Here is a 23,722-nt window from a genome sequence, read left to right on the forward strand (position 1 = left end):
GGATGGGCAAGGGTGCGGGGAGGGGCCCTGAGCTGGTGTCCCCAGCCTCTTGCTTAGCCCTGGCTCCTTTGCCTTCGTTCTAAGCACCTACCCGAGGAAAAGGGGAGTGCGGTGGCCGGTGGGTGCCAGTGGGATGGAACCCTCCATAGGAGGCTGGAAAGTGATGGAGAGTGTGTGTGTTAATGGCATGTGATGCCATGACAGGAGCATTTTCTGGGGTGTGGTGTCTGATCTGCTTTTTCATCGAGAAGCTTTTGCACTTGTGACCCAGACCTGCCTGGAAGGGTCTGGAGAACCACGAGAGCACCTGTGAGTCTGCTGGCCGGTAGCAGGAGGCAGCTGGCTTGTGTTGTGGGCACTGTAGTCGTTTCCAGATGGGAGAAATTGCTGGGAGCTGGGGGACAAACCCATGTGACTCTCTGCAGATGAGCACCCTGAGTCTGTAGTACGAGTTTCCAGGAGCAACTGTACACACGTGCCTGATACTCTCATGCATTCCACCTCCTGCACCCAATTTGTCTCCTCCAGAGAACATATTCTTTCTCTGTGGTTTTCTTCCAGAGTAGTATCCAAGGAAGTGCTTCCTGTCCAGGTGTCTTAAGGCAACATGAATGAGCAGTGACCTGTCCTGGCTATCATGTTGTGTGTCCGAGTGGGAGAGCTAGTGCTTAGGGGACAGACCTGCAGACACCTGTGCATGTCCATTTTCAGCCACTGTCTCTTGTCTTGGGTCCTGCAGGAGCAGAAGTCCATCCCGGCCAGTGGAGAGCTCTGCCCAGAGCTCCAGGAATGGTCCCTGTACTCGCCAGGGCACTCCAGCCGGCACAGCAACCCCCCATTCTACCCTGGCAGGGCATCTGCGGGTGAGTCATTGGGGTCGGGAAGAGGGTCCACGGTGGGCTCTCAGGCCTGCCCGCTCCTAGGGAGAGGGGAGGCGGTCATTTCAAGGTGCCACTGTGTCCTCAGCCCAGAGGTCCAGAGAACTAGCAATGGCTGCCCTGTCTGGGATGTTCAGTCTTGTATCAGGGACATTCCTTAACTTTTCATGGCTAAGAATTTTTTCCCATAGCAGCCTGAGATACAGGAAGTGATAAAGCGAGTTCTCCCATCTTACGGGTAGAGAAAGCCAAGAGCTTGCACAGGTCTGGGGCTGGCTGGGTGCTTTGGGGTGATTATTCTCACGCAGCCCATTTCTAGGCACTGTGCCCCGGAGCATGACCCCAAGCGCCACTGTGAGCTCCATGCTGAGGAACCCTGTCTACACCGTGCGTAGCCACAGGGTCGGTCCTTGCAGCTCTCCACCTGTGCCCAGAGAGGTCGGCCCCCAGGGTTTGCATCCCAGGTATGTGAAATCACCCCACACCTCCGTGCTCCCCAGCTGGCCATGGTCACAGGCACATAAAGCCATTGATGCAGAGAGTGGCCCACGAGCTGAGAAGTGTCCTTGCCTAGCCGGGAGGGGCTGGCTGGTTAGAGCAGCGCTGGGGCCCCAGGAAGACTGAACGCTAAGGATTCTCTCTTCATTCACCAGCATGGAGCTCAAAGAGGTATTTAAAGAGAGAGAGAGTGATGGTAGCTGCTGCTTAAGAGCTCACATGCCAGCGCTGTGCTGGGACCTTTGTAAACTTCATTTAAGGGCCACAACAGCCTCCTGAGCTAAGGACTGTTGTTGTCTCTGTTTTATGGATTAGGAGACTGAGCCTTAAAAGGGGAACGGACTGGCTCAAGGTCATTCATTCATTCATTCATTCAGTTGTTTGGCAAGTTTTAATTGAGCACCTACTACATGGCATGGACTGTTCTCGTTCCAGAGTGGTACCAGGTGGTGCTGAGTCACCCTGAAGACTGCAGAGCAGGGCAGCCAGCTAGGCTTTGACTTGGCAGAGGGTGGGGAGTAGACTGGGTGGAGGGAAGGGCCCCTTGGGGGAGGGGAGGGGGTTGCTACGGAGATAGGGAGGTGAAGAAGCCAGTTTTGCTCAAGACCTGGGTAGAGTCCCCAGGATGGAGGGAACAGTGCCCTGGAACAGTGTGCTGGGCTTCTGGGACAGAATGAGGAACCTTGCACTGGCACAGTGAGTCAGGAGGAGAGCATAGGCTATAGGGCACAGGTCCTATAGGGCCTATGGCCATGATGCAGAGTTTGGATTTTTTTCCACTCTAGGCTTTAGGCAGGGAAGAGACATTCTCATTATACAGCTAGAAAAGGACATCATTGGGTTTGATTGTAGGCCCTCCTGAGGTGGGCAAGGCCTGACTCTCTGCCTTCCAGTGTCCTAGGCAGCTGTCCTGAATGAAGTGTGCAGGTCCCCGTCCAAGGTCCTTGATGCCCATCCAGCCTCTCCCACTCATCCCGGAGGAGAGGCTCCACTTCTCTAGGTCCAGACAGGTTCAGAGCCTGTTTTTCCCAGTGGAAGCCGTTGCTCCTGGTGAGCCCAGTCCTTGTGCAGGTCTGTATGCCAGTCCTCTACGGGCACAGTAGGACTGTTCTCTGTGGGCAGGGCCATTGTTGGATGCTGCCTCTGAGCATGGCAGGCCACTATTCCCACCTAGCAACAGGTGGCTTCTGCGGGCTCAGGGAGGCCTTGGCTGTGGCCTGCTGCTTGTTTCTCCCCAGTGGCTGTGTCCAGTCCAGTCCTAGCCTTCCTTCTGAGCACCTTAGCTGTCTGGTTTTCTTGCAGCGCGCAGCACCAGGGACGCCTGAGCCTAGACCTGAGCCACAGGGTTGGCAGCGACTACTCAGATATGAGAACCTCCCACGGGTCCAACTCTCTGCCCTCCAGCGCTCGCCTTGGTAATGGTGCCACTGGAACCTTCTCACCATAGCGGGGCACTAGCCTTATTTCTCTCTCTACCTGCATCCTTGTGGCCAGACCTCCAGGTGGCCTGGCCACACCAGCCCTTCTCTGCTCCCGGAGCCGAGGTTGGCCCCACGCTGCACTGGGAGCCCTGTCCTTCGGCCTTCTGAGTCTCTGGGTCTTTCCCTGGTAGCCATGCGGCTGTTCCAGGGAACCGCTGGGGCGTGAGCCTCGCTCCCTGTCCCTGAGCCTGTTGGACATTCTGGGGTTTATCATGCTGTTTGCATGTGGGAGACCAGCAAGTTCCTCCTAGAGGGACTCAGGTGGTGCTGCTTCTAGCCACGTGGCGTATTGGCAGACCATCCCGTCTGTCACTTGGGGCTAGGCGAGAGATTGCTGTGAGCCTGTTCTGGAGCAGTCCAGGCCCGCGCAGTTCACTCAGATCACACTGGGTACTGAGTATCTGCCTTTCGGGACCAGTTCACGCTCTGGCCCCCTTGGGGTTCATGGCCGGGCCTGCTTTGCGTTTGTCTTGGCTGCTGCTCCTTCCGAACTACTAACGTGGTGGTAAGGGAGCGAGGGCGGGTTTAGTCACAGGCCTAAAGTTTTGTCTCCTCGTGGAACCACAGGGTCTTCAAGCAACTTGCAGTTCAAGGCAGAACGCATTAAAATCCCGTCAACGCCAAGATACCCCCGGTCCATCGTGGGTTCCGACAGAGGTGAGAACGTGCACTGCCGTCCTCGCCTGCCGGCTCGCTGGCTTCACAGTGCAGCGTCTGGGCACAGTGTGTAACCTCCTCACCTCAGCCGGTCCGTGCAGGCTGGCTGAGCCCGGCCTCAGGCCCGGTGTCGGGGGGCTAGATAGAAAGGCCGTGTAAAAGCCCAGCCCCTGAATTCAAGGCCATGTGCTGTGGCTGCAGTGTGGAGCCTTGTGCCTGGGGCGTGTCTCCGTCTTGGTCTGGGCCCTGGGGGGCAGAGATGAGGGTCACAGAGCCTGAGTTCCTTCGCATCTCTCCTGGCAGGTTCGCTGTCACATTCAGAATGCAGCACGCCTCCGCAGTCCCCCCTGAGCATCGACACCCTGTCCTCCTCGTGTAGCCAGTCCCAGACCTCAGCTTCCACGTTGCCCAGAATTGCCGTCAACCCTGCGGCCCTCGGGGAACGGAGGAAGGACAGGTGAGCACGACCGGGCATGTGTCCCATGGGCACGGCAGTGGGTTGCGCATCCCCACAGCGGGCCGGGTCTTGGTTGAGGGAGGGGACTTGGTGGAAGCAGCGGGTGCATTGGAGGGTGCCGGCTAAGTCGATCCCAGGGCGAGACCTCTCTGCTTCGGGTCACCTAGCGTTCTCTGGCGTGCTGCCTCAGCCCTTCACAAGGAAGTCCTGCGGGCGCATGGTGCCAGGAGGTGGGGTGCGCATAGATGGCAAGGTGAGGAGAGGGTGGGCTCCTTCCACAGAGTGTCCGTGGGAGGGGCTGAGCTGCGGCGGCTGACACTAGGAGCCACCTGGCCGTGACAATGTCATGGCACCGTTCCCGGCTTCCCTGGCCCCTGATTAAGCACTTTTCGTGTGATAAGTCATGAAATCCTCACAGTGACCCCGTGAGCTTCATGCATCATCCTCGTCCTTGTCATCATCATCACTGGTTCTCTTTTACAGATAAGGAAACAGAGGCCAGAAAGTGGGAGTGACCTGTCTGGTCACGTGGTTGGTGACTGGCCTACCTTCCTTAGAATCAGGGCTCATTCTTACTCTTTGCTTTTTGGCTCCAGAATACAGCTGCATCACTTATTCCCCTCATTCCCAAGCTTTTTTTGTGTGTGTGAAATAAAACATACCGGAAAAAAATGTATGTAAAGTGTAAAAGTATAGCTTAGCCATTTATTGGTTCATTTTGAAATGCTGGCCAATCTGCTGAGATTTCAGGGTAACTTGAGGCTGACGTCAGTCCAGATGGTTGGACCCCACATCTAAGGGGTCCCTCCGTCTCCTCACAAGCTCTGTGCCCCTCACCCACCTCTGTTCTTTCAGAGTAGACTTTATCAGATCGAATTTATGGTTAAGAGGTCCCATCTAGATGGTAAGTCTTCAGGCAATCCAGTTAAACTGAAACTTGCTTTTATTTAATCACTTAAAAGGAACAGAACCGCTCGTGTCCACTCAAATCCAAAATGCTGAAGGCCCTCATCTCTATGAGCCACAGAAGGAACCCTGCAGGGTGGCCTCTGCCTTAAGAAAACCATCTGACTTGTAAAATCTGAATTTGTAAGACAACCTAACAAGTACCCTCACAACCAGCGACTGACTATTCACGGGAGCCCAGAAGTGCACGGGGGCCTGTAGGGGAAGCGGGTGCAGTTCATGTGGAAACCTCTCACCCCCGTGACACACTCGGGAGCCAGACCTGTGCCACATCCGGGGTCGGGTGGGTCAGCTCCGGTCACTGAGCCCCAGGAACCTCTGCCAACTCAAGTGGGCTCCTTAGAAGCAGAGAGGGCCATTCACCTGCCCTTGGGTGTCCCGTAGTTAGCTTCCTAAAGTGTGCAGGGAACCGGGAGCTGCTCTGTGGGGAGCGGGGTGTTCGTGGTCTGAATCTCGTCAGAGGCAAACAGTTTAACTTGTGTGACCCGATTGGAGGCGAAACAGCTCCTTCCCCCCGATTCTAACGTACATTATTGTGTAGCTTCTAATTAGAGGAAACCGGGAAGATAGAGGAACGTAGAAAGAAGAAAAGTCGCACATAGTCTCAATTGCTTTCCCCTTTTGTGAAGCGTGCGTGTGTGTGTATGTGTATAGTTTAAAGGCATGTTTCATTATTTTCATTTTCTGTACATGAATACTTTCTCATTTCAAGGGGTTTGTAATATGCGAAGTATGCTTTATAAACCGCGTTCATAACGCAGCTTTATTCTGAGAAAACGTTTGTGCATATTATAAGAAATTTAGATCCCTCAGGGGACTGGGAAGTAAGGATTACCTCAAGTCCCCTCACCTGGAGGTGCTGTCGTTCACATTTTAGTAGGGTCCTTCCTGGAAGCCTCTCCACGTGTGAGTGGCCACACGTATTTGTACAGATGTATATAGATGGGATTATGCCCACCTGTCCGCTCCCGCAGTGTGTGTCCTCTGCATCTCTCCATGTTGGTAAAGCCTGATTTGTGTCATTCACAACGGCTTTGTCGGGCTCTTAGGTGAGTCAGGTACCTGCTCTATTGAGATAGACGTGTGTTTTGGAGGTGGTAGACAGGAAAGGGTCTTCAGTGGGGGGTGAGGAGCCCCAGACTGGAACAAGGGCTGCGCGCACCCTCTGTGCCGTCCTCCAACGCGGGCTGGGGCTATGAGGATGGGGCTGCGGGCTGCTGAGTAAGGGCTCCTGCAATTCCAGACTGCCTGGCACTGTGACCTGTGATGCGTCTGGAAGTCGTAGGCCAGGGACTGAGGTGTCTGAGCCGCAGGGTCAAGGGAGGGCATTGCGGTGAGGGCGAATTTGGGAAGGGACAAGGTAAAGGGATAGGTCAAGAAGGATTTTGTTCTCAGACTGCCAGGGGACCGGGCCCTGGGTGGGAGTGTCCCAGCCTGAGGCCCGCTGAGCTTGAGAGACGGCTGTGTCTCTGGTTGGCAGGGGAGGGCTGGCTCCGGGGCCTGGCTTTCCATTAGCACATAAGTCTGTCCCCAGCCACATGCTCTGGAGGGGAGCCCAAGGACATGGCTCTCCGGCCAGCTCTTCCCTTCATCTTTGGCTGTGACTTTGTTCTGAGAGGAAGAGCTCAGGGCAGCACATAGCACTGTCCTCACAGGACGGCTCTGTGTCACCTGGCTGCATGTCTGTCAGGTTCTGTCTATCAGGTTCCAGGCATCTGTTACCCTTTTCTGAGCATCCCTCTCTTCTAACTTTTTGCACCTTCCAGATGTCTCCACCACCACAGATCCCTCCTGAGACTGCCCGTGGCCACCAGGCCCAGGTTCTCCTCCCTGAGGAGTCTGAGGTTGGCCTGCCATGAGGCCTCTGCCCGAGCCCCCTTGTGCCCTTGGCACGGTGGATGGCTTCCCCGCCCCACCCCCACCCCAGGCCAGCAAGTGCATGGTCCCCACCTTGCTCCCAGCCTACCCACTCCCTTTCTAATGGCTTGGGTTTGTGGCAGCTTCATTTCCATGGTCATCGTACACCACTCTGTACACTGGTAAATATAAAAACTGATACTTGATATGGTTGCTCCTCGGTGACTGTCACCCCAGGAGCCCCTTCTTTTTCTCCTGGGGCATCTGGAGAGCCCACCGGGTTTGTTCATTGCACATTTTGTTGCAGCAACTTTGCTCACGTTAGGAAACTCTGTGCTTCTTCTCTGCCTGTGTCAGTGTTTATAGTTCACGTGGCTCATTCTCTGTGTCTTTGGGACTGCGTGCTTCTGTGGCCATCTGGGGGTGCTGTGTTTGTGTTGCATGAGGTTGTGGGAAAGTGTTTCACTGCCATACAGAGGTGGGGCCATTGCGTTCCCATCCAGCTGTGTCATCGTAGGAGCATCCGGTGGTCCCTGACCTTTCCTGCATAGCTGATTGCATGCCTGACTGCAGATTTGCCCCCGACCTTTCCATTGTGTCCGAGTCCCCGAAACTGTTGGCTCTCTTCCAAGGCCCTATGCAGAGGAGCCACGCCACGTGAAGCTGCAGAAGGGCTCGGAGCCGCTGGGCATCTCCATCGTGAGTGGAGAGAAGGGCGGGGTCTACGTCTCCAAGGTGACAGGGGGGAGCATCGCTCACCAGGCTGGCCTGGAGTATGGGGATCAGTTACTTGAGGTAAGCGGGCACTGTATCCTTCTCTCCGTCCTCTCCTCCCTCCCTGGGAAGAGCTGTGCTCCCCTGCGGCCCAGCCCCTGCCACGTCACTGAGCGTGCTCCTGGTGTCTCCTAGTTCAATGGCATAAACCTGCGGAGTGCCACGGAGCAGCAGGCCCGGCTCATCATTGGGCAGCAGTGTGACACTATCACCATCCTGGCCCAGTACAACCCACACATGCACCAGCTCAGCAGCCACTCTCGGTCCAGGTGAGGGCCTGGGCCTCCCACAAGGCCCGTCCAGGCTGGGGGGAGGAGAGAGGGCGCAGCCCGGGTGCCAACCGTCTGTTCCGGCCACTCAGCTTCCATAAGAGAAGAGTCGGCCAGCCCCGGATTGTGGAAAAAGAACATAGAGGAGGTGGAGGAGGTGAAGCAGGATACCTGAGGTGTAGGGTGTGGAAGCACATGGCTGGTCCCCCACCCCTGTGCAGCAGGCAGCCTGCCTGCAGGTGTGTGATAGTCAGGAGCGGAGGCCCTGGGGTGGGATTCTCACACAGAGTGTTCTGCCCCCGTGTCCTGCCTCTGAGCCGTGGGTTGCCGGGCATGTGGGAGAAGGGGGGGCTGCCCCTAACTCACAATACTGCCCAGCTTAGTGAAGGGGCAATGGGACGTACAAACGGAGGGAAAGTTGCAGGGCATGTGGGGGGCCCCCAGCCCACACCTGCAGAGAGGAGCCCCACGTTGAGGACAGGCAGATCCTATAGGGTGGACGACCTGAGTCCCACCTCCCAAGACAGGTGTTCTCAGGGCTCCGAGCCCTGTGACCCAGTCTCTCTGCTCCGCCCAGCTCTGGTCCACGCCGGAGAGGGGGTGGCTGTGGCTGGCCGGGGACCATGTGCTGCTCCTTACTGCTTCTGCCCTCTGTCCCCAGCTCCCACCTGGACCCTGCCAGCACCCACTGCACACTCCAGGGGAGCAGTGCCGCCCCCCCGGAGCACCCCTCTGTCATTGATCCGCTGATGGAGCAGGATGAGGGCCCTGGCACCCCCCCGGCCAAGCAGAGCACCCCCAGTTCCAGGTCAGCAAACGTGTGCTGTGAGCCTTCTGTTGCTGCAACCCAGCCTGGGGGTGGGGGGTGGGTGGTTGTGGTCGTGGCCTGAGCACACCCTGCCAGCGTACCCCCGTGCCTCAGACCATATCACAGGCCGTCAGGATCGGGAGTGGGAGGCATGCCATTCCTTCCCTTTCCTCTTGCCCTCCTGCCCTTTCTCACACTTGTTTCTTTGTTTCCCCTCATTGACTTGTTCTTAGCTCTGCCTCCCTCCTTTCCTCCTCTTCTCAGTCACTCGTCGTCTGACTCTGTCCTTAGACAGGACACCACAGTCACCACCCAGCCAGGCCCTGAGCCACGGCCACCACCCGCGGTTGGCCCCGGGGAGCGCCGGGGTTAGAGAGGGACAGGCCGGTGTGCAGGCCTATGCAGCATGTGCTGGGAGGGCTGGTGCAAGCCACACTGGGGCAGTGAGTGAGAGTGTGGCAGGGAGCAGAGCCAGCTAAGTCAACATGCTCAGGGTGAGCAGGGGTTAGCCATGCACATGGGGGCTGTGGACAGAGGAGCCGGTGGGAACATGGGGAGAGGGCTGCACAGGCCAGGCCATGCAGCCATGGTTCCGTAGTTCTGGACAAAGCTGTTTTCTCGACCAAGTCCCCGCCTCCCTCAGAACGTGGCCCGTTCTGCGTTTCCTGCTGGGATTCATCACACTGGGCCTTGGCTGCGGTTGCCACAGCTGTCCTGTCCCCAGGTGCCCATTGCTGCCCCATTTCTTCCCTTCCCTGTGCTCTCCAGTGTCTCCCTCACCGTGCTGTGGGTTTCTTGATGGCTAGGGGCGCCCTCTTAGTGGTGTCACACAATCCCTGGGCCAGAGAAGCTGCTGCGTACACGCTGCTGAGTTGTCTGTTGTGCCCTGGGCTCTGCGACTGGCTCTGACTTTTCTTAGGCAGAACTAGGTTAGGAGAACAGGTGTAGTCCAGGTGGGGAGAGAGGGAGCTTGTGGCACTGGATGGACAGATGGGCCAGAAAGCAGCATGGATTTCCATTCAGTCCCTAGCAGGCAGTCTCACCTGGGGCCATGTTTTCACCTCTACAAACCTCAGCTTCCAGCCTGTAGACTAAGTCGCTAGAACCAGAACGTGGATGGGACCGCTGGGGGATCTCACGGAGTAAGCGGCCAGCTGTTGGGATATTAGCCACTGCGTAGTCTTGCACACCCTGCACCCCCTGTGTGTGACCGAGGGACTTTCTTTTCCTTCTCCAAAGGATGGTGGGAGATGCCAACAAGAAGACCCCGGAGCCGCGAGTTGTCTTTATCAAAAAGTCCCAGCTGGAGCTTGGGGTCCATTTATGTGGAGGGAACCTACACGGGGTGTTCGTGGCAGAGGTGGAGGACGACAGTCCTGCCAAGGGCCCTGAGGGCCTTGTGCCAGGGGACCTCATCCTTGAGGTGAGTTCTGAGCTGGCCACGCTCCTCTCTGCCAGCCCCTCTGGCTTCCTCCATTCTGCAGTATGGGGGAGCAGAGCACGGCCTCTTGCCTGGCGCCCCCTGTTGGTGCTGAATGCTGCTGGGACCCTCGGGGCGCATCACACTGTCCCGGGTGGCACCCTGGCTTGGGCAGTTGTGTCAGGGAGGGAATCAGGAGGGAGGGTGCTCTGCTGTGTCAGCAGTGGGACTGGGGTCTAATGGCATGTCCTCTCCCTCTTGCTGGGTCTCCCATTTGATGGGAGGGATGGTTCATCAGTATTCAAAGACACACATAGCAGAAGCAAGGTGAAGTGCCGTGTTTGTGTAGCCCTCACTTGCTGGGGGACGAGCACAGTGTTTCTCCTGGGAGAAGCTGTTGAGGTCAGAGCGGACCCTGGCAGAGGACTCAGTCTTACCTGCAGAGGCGAGGCAGGCAGAGTCCCTGAGACGGGGACCTTAAATCTGCCTCATCCCCCCACCACCTGCTCACGGGGGCCCAAGCTGCCCCTGGCTTCTGGCCTCTGAGCGCAGTCTCCTGTCCTCGGGCAGTATGGCGGTCTGGACGTGCGCAACAAGACGGTGGAGGAGGTCTACGTGGAGATGCTCAAGCCCAAGGACGGTGTCCGTCTCAAGGTGCAGTACCGCCCTGAGGAGTTCACCAAGGTCAAGAGCCTGCCTGGCGACAGCTTCTACATCAGGTACCGGGGGCCGGGGGAGGGCCCTCCTGAGGAGACTGTTGCTGGTGAGTGTCTCTGCAATGCAGAGGATGGTACCGCGGTCCATGCTGCGTGGGCCCCAGACCACGTGCTCACGGCTTGTGACTTAGACGCCTGTGACTTAGGGAAACTTTGCTTGAGGCCTTCCAGGGCTCCCTCTGTAGGGTTTGGGGCCTGGGAAATTTTGAGGGTATAGAGCCCCATTTTCCTACATGCTGCACTCCTCTCCTGGTCTCCCCTGCCCCACGTCGGCAGATCTGTTTGCAGCGTGTGTGAGTGTCAAGGTATGCACCTGCCCGAAGTATGGTGTGACTGGTGTGCAGCCAGGCATAGGCAGCATGTTTTTTCTAGAAGAGGCTCTAGATTCCTTCACATTCCCTAAGCTCTGAGGCCATGGAGAGGCCTCAGATCAGCTGTGTACTGTGAGATATGGTCTCTGTCTCTAGGACACCCTCGTTGGTGGGAGATGACATCTGTCCATCCTGGGGAGTTTCACTTTTATAGGAACCAGTGACCTTGACTTGGCAGCAGGGAGTGAAGGCCCCGCTTGGAAGATGGGATATGGTTTTTGGTCCTTGGCAAGACGTTCTTTATCTGATGGATGTGAGGGAACCCCCAGTCTTAGGGGAGGGCAAGACAATGTTGTTCTGTTACATAAAGTCGGGGGTTCCCTTCTCTGGGAATTGCCCCCAGCATCAGGGGAGGTGGGTCCTGATCGTGGTCTGGGAAAAGCTCAGGGCAGGAGAGCTGTCCCAGGAGACCGGCTGCTGAAGTGTGTGGCTGGGGGGCCCTTCAGCAGCCGGTAGCCTCCTCCTGATCCCGTTCTCTCTGTTGCCCGGCCAGGGCCCTGTATGACCGGCTGGCAGAGGTGGAGCACGAGCTGAGCTTTAAAAAAGATGACATTCTCTATGTGGATGACACCTTGCCACAGGGCACATTTGGGTCCTGGATGGCCTGGCAGCTGGACGAGAATGCCCAGAAGATGCAGCGTGGCCAGATCCCCAGCAAATATGTGTAAGTGTTCATGTCTGGGCTTGGAGGAGGAGGAGCCCACCCCTGGAGCTGTCCCAGGGATCAGGGCTCATCTGCCCTGCACCCTGGCTTCTGGTCTGTATGTTTTGCTCAAACCACTTGTGCTTCTAGAGCAATCTGATGGTGTATGTAAGTCAATGCTATACAGGGGCAACTTAGGAAATAGAACTTTCTTATTTTTAACAGATTTATTGAGATACGTTCCTGTGCCATGCAGTTCACTCGAAGTGTCTGATTTGGTGGCTTTTAGAGTACTTACAGCTGTGTGCCACCGTCCCACTGTCATCTCAGAGCTTTCTGAGCTCAGCAGTGGCCCTGCATGCCCTCAGCCCTCAGCCACCTCACCTGTCTTTCCGTCTTTCCTGCCCCCTCTCCAATCTGAGGCAGCTGGGACTCTACCTCTGTCCCTGTAGAGTGCGCTGTTCTGGACTTTCACATGAACGTGGCCTTCTGTGTCTGCTTTCTTGCACTTTGCATAGCGTTTTCCTCTGCACAGGCAGGGGTGGGGTGGGTGGGGGCATTTGCTAGGCCCTTCCCAGCACCACCGTTCCCTGTGCCCACAGGATGGATCAAGAATTCTCCAGGAGACTCAGCATGTCTGAGGTCAAAGATGACAACAACGCCGCAAAGACGCTGTCAGCGGCTGCGCGCAGATCCTTCTTTCGAAGGAAACATAAGCACAAACGCAGCGGGTCCAAAGATGGGAAAGACCTCCTTGCCCTGGACACCTTTTCCAACGACACCATTCCACTCTTTGAAGGTAAGTGGCTAAGCTCACTCTTCCAGCAGGCTCTCAGAATTAGGCTTGCCATTGACCACAGAAACCGCACAGCAATGACTTAGACAAGATAGAGGTTTACCCTGCTTTTGCATGGAAGTCCTAGAAGTCCCAGTAGTCGGGGTGGTGGTACTGTTGTCCTTAGGGTCTGGCAGCTGTAGGGCATGGCTTCCTCTGGCAGCACGTGACGTTGCAGCTCCAGCCATCACTGCCAGATTCAGATAGCAGGAAGGAAGATGGGGCCAAAGTGTGCCGCAGTTGAGTGTGCCTCCTTAAACTGCTTTCCTGGGAGACCCAGTCTGCGACTCCCAACTCACACCTCACTGGCCGCTTGTTTCAGAAAGAGAGCCTGGAAGGGTGGGGTTTCAGCTGGACCCCTTCCAGCTACAGTAATGTAGCTTCTGTCGGAAGGATGGGTGTGGGAGGGGCAGAAGCAGTCTGCGGTCAGTGCGTTGCTTCTGGGTTTTTTGGGGGGTTACTGTAGGCTGTTTGGTGGTAATCAAGAGCCACCAGCCTCTGCAGCTCTTTGGCCTTTCCTGGGTTTCTTCCTGTGTCCATGAACGATTCTTACAAGATTTTCCCTGGCCAGGCACTGCGCCAGGGCCAGAGTTGCAGATTAGGGAGTGTGACATCTGGCAGATTGTCCTTATGTAAAGGGTGCTTTTGTCCTGGAAAGCCACAGGTTCTTGTGACTGCCACTCATGGGACCCTGGTGTGGGGGTCCAGTGTCCTGAATGTTGCCCTTCTGAGCAGGCATGCTACAAAGCTGGCCATGGAGGACAGCTTCTCTCTTCCTTGCCTGCTCCCATTTTTATTTTTTAAATGAAGGCCCGGATACTGGGAGTTGAGTGAATCCCATCCTTGTTCGTGGCCCGTTGCCGCTCTCTCAGGATGGGATGGCAGACCTCAGCAGGTGGGCCATGTCTGTTTATATGGCCCAGAACTAGGAATGGATGTTCACATGTTTAAATGTAGTAACAAAGACTATCATTAGGCGCGAACACCTAGTGGCAATAACGGTTGCTTGATTTTGCTGTTTCTTCTTTCTGCAAAAAAAAAATGCTGTTGGGATTTTCAGAGGGATTGCGTTGAATCTGAAGATTGATTAGGTAGAATGGGCATGTTTACAAGACTGAGTCTTCCAGTCCACAGGCACAGCTGTCTTTCCATCTATCTGTATCTTCTTTGAGTTCTTTTTGCAGTATTTTGTAGTTTTCGGTTTGCAAGTCTTTCACCTCCTTGTTTAGGCATATTCCTAAGTAGTTTATCCTTTGTGAGGTTACAGTAAGTGGGTTTGTTTTCTTCATTTCTTTTACAGAGTGGACATTGTTGGTGTATAGGAGTGCAACTGATTTTTGCATGTTGATTTTGTATTCTGAAACTTTATAGAAATCGTTAGTTCTAACAGGTTGTGTGTGTGCACGTCGTGTGTGTGTGTGTGTGTGTGTGTGTGTGTGTGTATTCTCTAGGGTTTTCTACATTGAGATGATGTCATCTGAGAATGGATAATTTTACTGCTTGTTTTCCAATGTGGATGCCTGCTTTCTTTCTCTTGTCTAATTGCCCCGGCTGGGATTTCCAGTACTGTGTTGGATAGTCGTGGCAAGTGTGGGGCATCCTTGCCCTTGTTTCCGATCTTAGAGGGAAAGCTTCCTGTCTTCTGCCTTTGAGTGGGATGTTAGCTACAGGCTTTTCATATATGGCTTTTGTTATGTTCAAGTAGTTTCCTTCTGTTCTTACTTGGTTGAATGTTTTTATCATGAAAGTGTACTTAATTTTGTCAATGCTTTTTCTGTGTCAGTTGAGATGATCATGTGGTTTTTGTCCTTCATTTTAACGTGGTGTAAGACATAGATTGATTTCTGTATGTTAAGAACCATCCTTGCATTCCAGGTATAAATCCCACTTGGCCGTGGCATATGATCCTTTTCATTTGCTGCTGAATTCAGTTTGCTGGTATTTTGTTGAGGATTTTTGCATCTTTGTTCATCAGGGATATTCGTCTGTTGTTTTATTATTATGTCTTGGGATGAGTTTGGAAGTGTCCCCTCTTCTTCAATTTCTGGAAGAGCTTTAAGAGGACCAGTACTAATTTTTTTTTTTTTTAAGTGTTAGGTAGAATTCTCTGGTGAAGAAGCCATCTTGTTCTGAGCTTTTTCTTTTTTTTTTTTTTTAAAGATTTTATTTATTTATTTGACAGAGAGAGATCACAGTAGGAGAGAGAGGAAGGGAAGAGATCAGAGAGAGAGAGGAAGGGAAGCAGGCCCCCTGCTGAGCAGAGAGCCCGATGTGGGACTCGATCCCAGGACCCTGAGATCATGACCTGAGCCGAAGGCAGCGGCTTAACCCACTGAGCCACCCAGGCGCCCTGAGCTTTTTCTTGTGAAGAAGTTTTTCTGTTACTTTCTGTCTCCTTACTTGGTGTAGCTCTGTTCAGATTTTTTTTTTTAATTTCTTCATGATGTAGTCATGATACATTCTGTGTTTCTAGGAATTTATTATTTATTATTATTAATCAGGTTGTCTGATTTGTTTACATGTAATTGTTCGAGGTAATTTGCTATAAATTTTCTGTGGAATTTTTTTCATAGAAAAAACTTTTTCTAGAAAAATTTTAGAAATTTTTAGAAATTTAGAATTTTTTCTAGAAAAAAAAATTTTTTTCTATGGAATTTGTTTTCATTTCTGTGGAATTGGTTATCATGGCCCTTCTTATTTCAGTGATTTAAGTCTGTCCATTTTTCTTCATTAGTCTAGCTAAGAGTTTGCTAATTTTGATCTTTTCGAAAAACCAACTCTTGGTTTCGTTGATTTTTTCATTGATCTTTTCTAAATCTTTTTTTTTTAAAAGATTTTATTTATTTATTTATTTATTTGATAGAGATTACAAGCAGGCAGAGAGGCAGGTAGAGAGAGTGGAGGAAGCAGACTCCCCGCTGAGCAGAGAGCCCGATGATGTGGGGCTTGATCCCAGGACCCTGAGACTGTGACCTGAGCCGAAAGCAAAGTCTTTAACCCACTGAGCCACCCAGGCGCCCCTCATTGATCTTTTCTAATTGTTTTTCTATTCTCTATTTATTTATCTCTGCTCTTCATTACTTCCTTCCTTCTGCTAATTTTGGGTTTAGTTTGTTCATTCCCCCCCCCCCCCCCCAATTCCTCCAAGTGTAAAGTTGGGTTGTTGATTTCTTCTTTCTCAATATCCACATTTACCACTACACACTTTCCTCCTGGATGTGGATGCAGCTGGATGCAGCTTTTGCTGCATCCCGTAAGTGTCCATATCCTGTGCTTTTGGCTTCATTTGTCTCCAGAACTTTTCTGAAATGCCCTCTGCTTTTTTTCTTTGAGCCCTTGGTTGTTGGAGACTAAGTTGTTTAATTTCCACATAGGTTTATTTTCTTGTTTCCCTTTTGTTGTTGTATTCTAGTTTCCTTCCACTGTGGTCAGAAAAGATGCTTTGTATAGCTTCAATGTTAAGTTTGTTATGTGGCTTACCAGGTGGTCTGTCCTGGAGGTGGTCTGTCCTGGAGAATGCTCCGTGTGCGCTTGAGAAGAATATGTCCTCTACTGTTGCTGGCTGGGATGCTGGGTGCACATCTGTGAGGCCATTGGGTCTGTAGTATTTCCTTATTTTCTGGCTGTTTTATCGGTAACAAAAGTAGGGGTGTCGAAATCCCTCTGAGTATTGTGAATTCTCTGTTTCTCCCTTCAGTTCTCTCGACGTTTGCCTCCCGCAGTTGGGAGCTCTAGTGTGAGGTGCATGTGTGTTTGTAATTGTTGGATCTGTCTGGAGAATTGACCCTTTTATCATTATGTAATGCCCTTTGTCTCTTGCAACAGCTTCTGCCTTAAGGTCTAGTTGGCCTGCTTTCACTGTGGTCACCCTGCTCTCATCAGATTCCTCATCGCATGAACTGTCCTTGTTCTTTCCCTTCTACTAGCCTGTGTGTGTCCTTCCATCCAAAGTGAGTCTCTCCTGGACGCATGTAGCTGGATCTTGTTTATTCATCCGTTGAGCTGATCCATTCACATTTAAAGTAATTACTGATATGGGAGGACTTACTGCTGCCACTGGAATTGTTTTCTGTATGTCTTACAGCTTTTTTGTCCATCTTGCTTCCCTTGCTGCTTATTGTGCTGTGCTGTTTTTAAGTTTTGTTTATTTATTTAACAGAGAGAGATCACAAGTAGGCAGAGAGGCAGGCAGAGAGAGAGGAAGGAAAGCAGGCTTCCCGCTGAGCAGAGAGCCTGATGCGGGTCTCGATCCCAGGACCCTGGGATCATGACCTGAGCTGAAGGCAGAGGCTTTAACCCACTGAGCCACCCAGGCTCCCTTTGTTTTTTGTTCATTTGTTTGTTTGTTTGTTTTTTGTAGTGACAGGTTTTGATTCCTCTCTCATGTCCCTTTGTGTATATTTCATAGATATTTCTTTTTGGTTACTGTGCAATTGCATAAAGCATTTCAAAGTTACAACAGTCCATTTTATTTTATTATTTTTTATTAAGTAAGCTCCATGCTCTGCATTGTCCCATGCTTGAGCCCAGCATGGGGCTTGAACTCATGACCCCGAAGTGAAGACCTGAGCTGAGATTAAGAGTCAGACACCTAACTAACTGAACCACCCAGGCACTCCTGTAACAATCCATTTGAAACTGATGACAACTTAATTTCAATCTCCTATAAAAATTCTGTGTTATACCTCTGTGTCCTCCTCCCCTTGATGTTGTTGATGACATCTATTACCGTCTTTTATATCAATGTAATATTTTAGCATAGATTTATAATTACTTTTATGCTGTTCCTTTTAAATACCTACGCCAGATTTAAAGTGATTTGCATACCTACCTACATTACGTTACTTCCAGATTCTCTATTTATATGTACATTTATCCTTCCCAGGGAGTTTTATATTTTTGCTGGTTGGATTTAATGACTTGTGAGATGCTCTGTAGCTCTCTAATTCTGTAATTATGAGGACTTCCAACGAAGCAGATTGTTCAGGGAGGAACAGGAATCTTCTAAATTGGTCTCCCACTGCGTGGAGTGTTAATAGTTGTTAGGGGAGAATATGATTCTTGCTCAAATAAGTTGGAGGCATCGTGACTTAGTGTCCATACAGAGGGAAAGAGATGAAGAGAGTGCACTTGTGTGTGGGAGGTTCGGAAGGAATACAGGAGAGCAGGAGGAATCAGTAGGGGTGCATTCTAGAAACGTAACAGGAGCGGAAGAGGGAGGTGCAGAATGTTGACGTTGTTATGTCATTTTCAATGAACACATACATATATAGCAGATTTTGTAATCTTTCCTGAGAATGTCAAAATCAACATGTGAGCATAACCAGCGTCTGGAAGGGCATCCTTCCAGCTTCTAACAGTGGTGATGAGGAGCTGCTGGGGACCAGGACGGATGGGGGAAGAGGGGTCAGAGGAGCTGTTTGGCTTTACTTGTAATGTTCCGGTTTTCAAAAGGGGGATGTGTTTGTCTTCTGGAAAGTCCTTTGCCCTGAGACTCCTCAGAGGCTTCGGTCAGAAGTGCACAGACATTCTGGATGGTAGATGGGGCTCCCAGAGCCTGCCCCACCAACTGGAACAGATCACCTGGCCAGCCCGCTGCGAGGTGCCCTGTGGAAAGCCACAGAGGTGTACGTGGATAATCATCAGGCCTTAAAAAAAAAGAATACATGTGTAGGTGTGGGTGAGGGAGGGGAGAGATTGCGTTCACTTCCCCCTCAGTTCTGCCCATGAGCTTGGTCCGAGTGGAGCTCCAGCGGCACCTGGCCCCCCGCCGCGTGTGCACCCACAGCCCCGTCCCCAGTCAGGCCTTGGTGTTCAGCTGCTTTGCAGGCCATCTGGGCTGAGCCTCCCCTTGACCCTTCCCCAGAGGCCACCCCAGCCCTCCCTGCCCTCAGTCCACTGGCCTGCCAGGCTCGGCCAGGGCGACAGCTCCTGTCATGCCCCTCCTGGGCCTCCTGCTGGTCTCTTCATGTTTGGGGCCAGCACGCATGCCTCTAACCCCTGCTGCTCCCTGGGACCTCTGGCTCTGTCACCTGGACAAGCGTCGAGAGCACTTGTGTGGTCGTTGGGGCTTTTCCCAAGTTGCTGACTTGTGACACTGGTGAGACTGTGTTTTGTATTCTTTCCGAAGTGTTTCTGAGATGCCAGCACAGTGACTGGTATGGGGAGGTGCTGGTGTTGGGCTGCCTTTTTTGGCAACGATTTGTTTATTCATTCAGGGACTGTGGTGGTGCAGGGGGCGGCGGGGTTATGTACTACACACACAAGATTGATGTGACTCCTGTAACCCAGACCAGATAATAGTAGCCGAAGTGTGATTTCTCTGCCCCATCAAATCCCAGCTGGTTGGTGGCCCCAGGAAGGCAGCTCTATCCTGGGGTTCATCCAGGGACCCCAGTCCCATCGGTCCTGTAGCTCTGCCATGCTTCTAAAGGTTGTCCTCATCATCAGGGTGAGGGCTGGCTGGGCAGCCCTGGTCTTGTCCTTTTTAGCCCCTGGGAGGAGGGCAAGGAGTTGGGAGCTTCACCTCTGCTCATGGGGTCACATGAGCACACCTGCCTGCAGGGCAAGTTGCATGCCTAGAGCAGACAATGGATAGTGGGGTCAAGGGGAGCAGGCCTGAGACACGTGAGGAAGAATTTGAGGGGAAGGAAGTGCCAGAATGACTGCTCTAGACCAGCTGTCTTGGGTGTTCACAGAGCAGGGACACTAGTGCTGGCTGCAGGAGTGACCGTGCGTGCGCTGGTCTGCCTCTTCCCGCTACACCAGCCAAGTCCCAGGCGAGCCCTGCTGAGCTGCTCACCTGGCCTGGCTCGGGATTTATGGACCGAGGGGGCGGAGCTGCTTGGGGCAAGCAAGGTCAGGGCAGCCGCGGGCCCCGGGCCTGCCTGCCTCCCTCTTTCCCTCCCTCCCTCTACTCCGGGTGCACGCCCATGACACTGCCCCTCTCTCCCTCAGATTCCGTGAGCCTCGCCTATCAGCGGGTCCAGAAAGTAGACTGCACCTCCCTGAGGCCTGTCCTGATCCTGGGGCCTTTACTGGACGTGGTGAAGGAAATGCTGGTGAACGAGGCGCCCGGCAAGTTCTGCAGATGCCCCCTTGGTAAGGGGCACTCTCACTGCCAGCCGGGTTCTGTCCACCCGTCTCCTGGAGCTGGGTCCCATGGTGTTTCAGTGCCCTTCTGGGTGGCTCACATCAGTGTGTTTCTCCAGAAGGAGGGACAGGAGGACAGGTTTTCTGCACAATGTTCTTGCTCAGAATGTGCTGTGATGGCTCCCTGGGCCGGGGGCATCTCATTCCTGTGTCTGTGCTTTGCAGAGGTGATGAAGGCCTCTCAGCAGGCCATCGAGCGGGGTGTCAAAGACTGCCTGTTTGTCGACTACAAGCGGAGGAGTGGCCATTTCGATGTGACCACAGTGGCTTCCATAAAGGAGATCACAGAAAAGGTACCTGTTGCTTAGACCAGGGGTAGGGTCAGAGCATTTGGGTGTGGACCCCCTGCGGCTCTGGACCTCTGCCCTGTGCATCTCTTGGGCCTTCAGTGCGCTCGCCCGTGTCATTTTAGTCTAAGTTACCCTCTGTCAGGGCTTGCCCCATTGCTTCTCTGTGTTTCCACCGTCATAAAAAGGGCACTAATCCTGTGCCCATGTCACCCCTCTCCCTCTGAGGATTTGGGATCTGGTGAGAGCTCTGAGCTCTCGGAAAGCCCCATGTGGCGGATTCTATGACAGGGTCTTGCCCTGCTCAGCGTGTGTGCAGAACTGTATGTGTGCTTTTTTCTGGGGACAGGGTGCCCAGTTTCCATCAGGGCCCTGCTCCTGAAAGGGTTAAGAACCGTTTCCTTGCGTCCTTAGGCTCTTGAACATACTGGGGTCCATTTGCCGGGGAGTGTGAGAAAAAGTGGGGAAACCTGTAAGGGGTATTGGAAAAGCGGCTGTCAAGTGCGGACACCTCAGGCCCTGTCCTTCTCGGGCTGCTCACTTCACCTCATAAGGCTTGGCTTTGCTCCTCACTGAATGAGGGAGGTGGCTTCTGGCAGCAGGGAGTGTGGATGTGCCCCAGGGAGTTAGAAAGCCGGCTGGCACCTGGGCTCCCTCAGTGGAGCTCTTGGGGATCAAGGAGAACCCTGTGCAGAGCGCCCGTGGTCTTTCTTTGGCTCACACTCCATGGAGGCTCAGGGGTCCCCAAGACATGTTTTAGTCACAGCCAGGCAGACACGCACGCCCCTTCCCCAAGGCAGGTCCTACTGGGTCTCCCCATCTTCATTTGCTCAGTCTGGCGGCGGTGAGGTTTCTGAGGCCGGGCTGGGGTCGGGCTTTAAGAAGCTCCCTGTGTCTTGTCAGAGGCAGGGAAGGTAGTCGCGAGGCAGGCCGTCCAGACCCTACTGTGCCCTGGCTCCTAGCTGTCACCACCATCAGAGTTGACAGCTTGTGGGGAGAGCTTTTCTGGGATGACACTCTCCCTGGGTTCCCTACGTGGTCTTCATGCTAGACTGGTCCTCATGTGCTCATTGATGCAGGGAGGTAGAGCAATGTTTGCGGGAGGGGGGTCCCATCTATGGCAGGGCTCCAGTGTCCTTAGGGCCATCCCCAGGCCCTGACTGGCCACACACCCCCTTTAGAACCGGCACTGTCTCCTGGACATCGCCCCCCATGCCATCGAGCGGCTGCACCACATGCATATCTACCCCATCGTCATCTTCATCCACTACAAGAGCGCCAAACACATCAAGTAGGTGACTGGGTCCTCGGGGGCTTGGTGGGCTCGGGGTGCTTGCTGGGGGTAAGGCTGCTGACTCAGACACCAGGGCAGTGGGGGTGGGCGTGGAAGAAGGAGATGGCCAGAAGGTCTCATGCTCACTCAGGCAGTGCTAACCAGGCACAGTCCTCGTCCCGACTGGCCTTTGGCCCTATGTGGTTGCTGCCATGGTTCCCTGCGTCATTACCTGGGCATCCCAGCCTTCTCTCTCCTTCTCCTGCCTCTCAGCTTAGGGCTCACATGGACACAAGCAGCTAGGTGGCCTTGGCTGGGTCCAGTCGGCCAGGAGCTAGCTTGGGACGTGGATGAGCCTTGGCTTTCCCTGAGCCCCAGCTTCTGTGCTGGTTGGGCTGACCACTTCTGTGCTTCCAAGCTTCTGGTGCCTGCACCTAGGGGCCAGCTGCTTTCCACACACACACACTGGAGTACTCACCATTCCCCCTACCATGCAGAGCTCCCCCTGGGGCCCGCAGGCTGTCGCTGTGCTTCACGGGGGGACCCTGTTGACGGAGGCCCTGTTACTCCGGACAAAGCAAAGAGAAGGGCCTGGGGAGGTGAGACACTCAGACTGCTTCTCTGGATGTCCGACAGGGAGCAGAGAGACCCCATCTACCTGAAGGACAAGGTGACTCAGAGGCATTCCAAAGAGCAGTTTGAGACGGCTCAGAAGATCGAACAGGAGTACAGTCGGTACTTCACAGGTAGGTGCGCCTCCGGGCCGGAGAGGAAGAGCAGGCAGCGCGGACAGATGCCCCATGGTGCTGCCACGGTCCCCGGCATCGAAGCTGTCCTGCTGGCCAGTGCGGGGCAGTGAGCAGAGTGTTACAGGCTGACAAGGGAGGTCCCCCGGCCTCGTCCCCCAGGTTTTTCCCCACGCAGTGGCAGGTCTGTCTCCCAGCAGCAGTGCTGTGCGGGAGGGCTCCGGCGGTCCCGCGCAGGCGGCCCGGCGGTGATGGCTGTGGCTGGCTGGTCTTCACACTTTCTGTGAAGGGTAGTGAAGTGCAGTCCAGTGTAGCCCTGAGGTTTGGCCAAGAAAAGCTGCAGTCTCGACAGCTTTGTGGTCTTTGAGGCACAGCAAACCGAAGGCAGCACGGCTCTGGCCTGTTGGCTGCCATCATGCCTTGTGGCTTCCTCCCTCTGCTAAACTCAGTCATCAGTAGGCGCTTAATCACACTGGGGTCACGGAGGCAGGAGCAGTGATTTTAATTCACTTGTGCAGACTGTTAGGATCTCGTTTCCTGCTTCTCATGCAAAAACAGTTGGCCTCAGAACCCCATCTTGGAGCTTCTACATATGCGTGTGTGAGTTTTCATTTCTAATCTGTCATAAACCAGTATTTACTCAAATGTATTAACACTTACTAGAGAAATGAAAAATTCAAAACTCTAAAACTTACAAACTTTTGACTTTTTATTTGTTTCAACAAACATAAAGTTACTGTTAGCACTTTTTAAAAAAATTTATTTATTTTTTAAAGGTTTTATTTATTTGACAGAGATCACAAGTAGGCAGAGAGGCAGGCAGAGAGAGAGGGAGAAGCAGACTCCCCACTGAGCAGAGAGCCCAATGCGGGGCTTGATCCCAGGACCCTGGGATCATGACCTGAGCTGAAGGCAGCGGCTTAACCCACTGAGCCACCTAGGCGCCCCTTGAAAAATTTATTTTTATTATTATTATTATTATTATTATTATTATTTTAAAGTTCAGTTTTTTTTTTTTTTTTAAGATTTTATTTATTTGACAGAGAGAGATCACAGTAGGCAGAGAGGCAGGCAGAGAGAGGGGAAGGGAAGGAAGCAGGCTCCCTACTGAGCAGAGAGCCCGATGCGGGACTCGATCCCAGGACCCTGAGATCATGACCTGAGCCGAAGGCAGCGGCTCAACCCACTGAGCCACCCAGGCGCCCGAAAAATTTATTTTTTAAGAGTTTATTTGAGAGAGAGAGAGTGAGAGTGCACACGAGCGGGGTGAGGGGCAGAGGGAGGAGCAGGGAGCACGCTGTGGGACTCAGACCCTCTGAGCTGAAGGCAGCCACGTAACCGACTGAGCCATCCGGGTGCCCCTCTCGGCACATTTCCACAGCAGTTTCTAAGGGCTCCCTGTCTGTTCCTGTCCCTACCTTGTGGCAAGCGGCCGGGCATGTTTTGTCTACTGGCACCGTTCCCTGGGGCACACGGAGAGCCCGGGCTAGTGTCTTCAGGGCCTGTGGTGGTAAAAGCCTGCAGAGCAGGGCCGGGCCATAACTGGGGACGTGTCATCATCTTGCCTGGGAATCTTCACTGGGCTCTGGGATGCCCTGGCACGCGTTCTTGTTTCCTGGAGACTCCAGCTGCTG

General features: G+C 53.5%; 1 protein-coding gene across 4 annotated transcripts in view; it reads left to right on the top strand.

Annotated features, from left to right (window-relative positions):
- Positions 1–23,722, top strand: part of DLG5 (discs large MAGUK scaffold protein 5) — a 117,185-nt gene that overhangs the window by 91,231 nt on the left and 2,232 nt on the right. For 2 of the 4 annotated variants that reach the window (XM_059169790.1, XM_059169792.1), the window contains 16 exons: positions 740–863; positions 1,198–1,342; positions 2,679–2,797; positions 3,425–3,514; positions 3,818–3,971; positions 7,427–7,589; positions 7,704–7,837; positions 8,499–8,645; positions 9,885–10,068; positions 10,636–10,784; positions 11,646–11,816; positions 12,398–12,594; positions 19,588–19,731; positions 19,948–20,075; positions 21,251–21,360; positions 21,979–22,088. In XM_059169790.1, coding sequence (XP_059025773.1) covers positions 740–863; positions 1,198–1,342; positions 2,679–2,797; positions 3,425–3,514; positions 3,818–3,971; positions 7,427–7,589; positions 7,704–7,837; positions 8,499–8,645; positions 9,885–10,068; positions 10,636–10,784; positions 11,646–11,816; positions 12,398–12,594; positions 19,588–19,731; positions 19,948–20,075; positions 21,251–21,360; positions 21,979–22,088 — 2,269 coding nt within the window. The remainder of the gene's footprint in view (positions 1–739; positions 864–1,197; positions 1,343–2,678; positions 2,798–3,424; positions 3,515–3,817; positions 3,972–7,426; positions 7,590–7,703; positions 7,838–8,498; positions 8,646–9,884; positions 10,069–10,635; positions 10,785–11,645; positions 11,817–12,397; positions 12,595–19,587; positions 19,732–19,947; positions 20,076–21,250; positions 21,361–21,978; positions 22,089–23,722) is intronic. The other 2 variants (XM_059169791.1, XM_059169793.1) reach the window with 1 other exon arrangement.

This window comes from Mustela lutreola, chromosome 4 (assembly GCF_030435805.1).
Source record: "Mustela lutreola isolate mMusLut2 chromosome 4, mMusLut2.pri, whole genome shotgun sequence".
Classification (NCBI taxonomy): Eukaryota; Metazoa; Chordata; class Mammalia; order Carnivora; family Mustelidae; genus Mustela; species Mustela lutreola.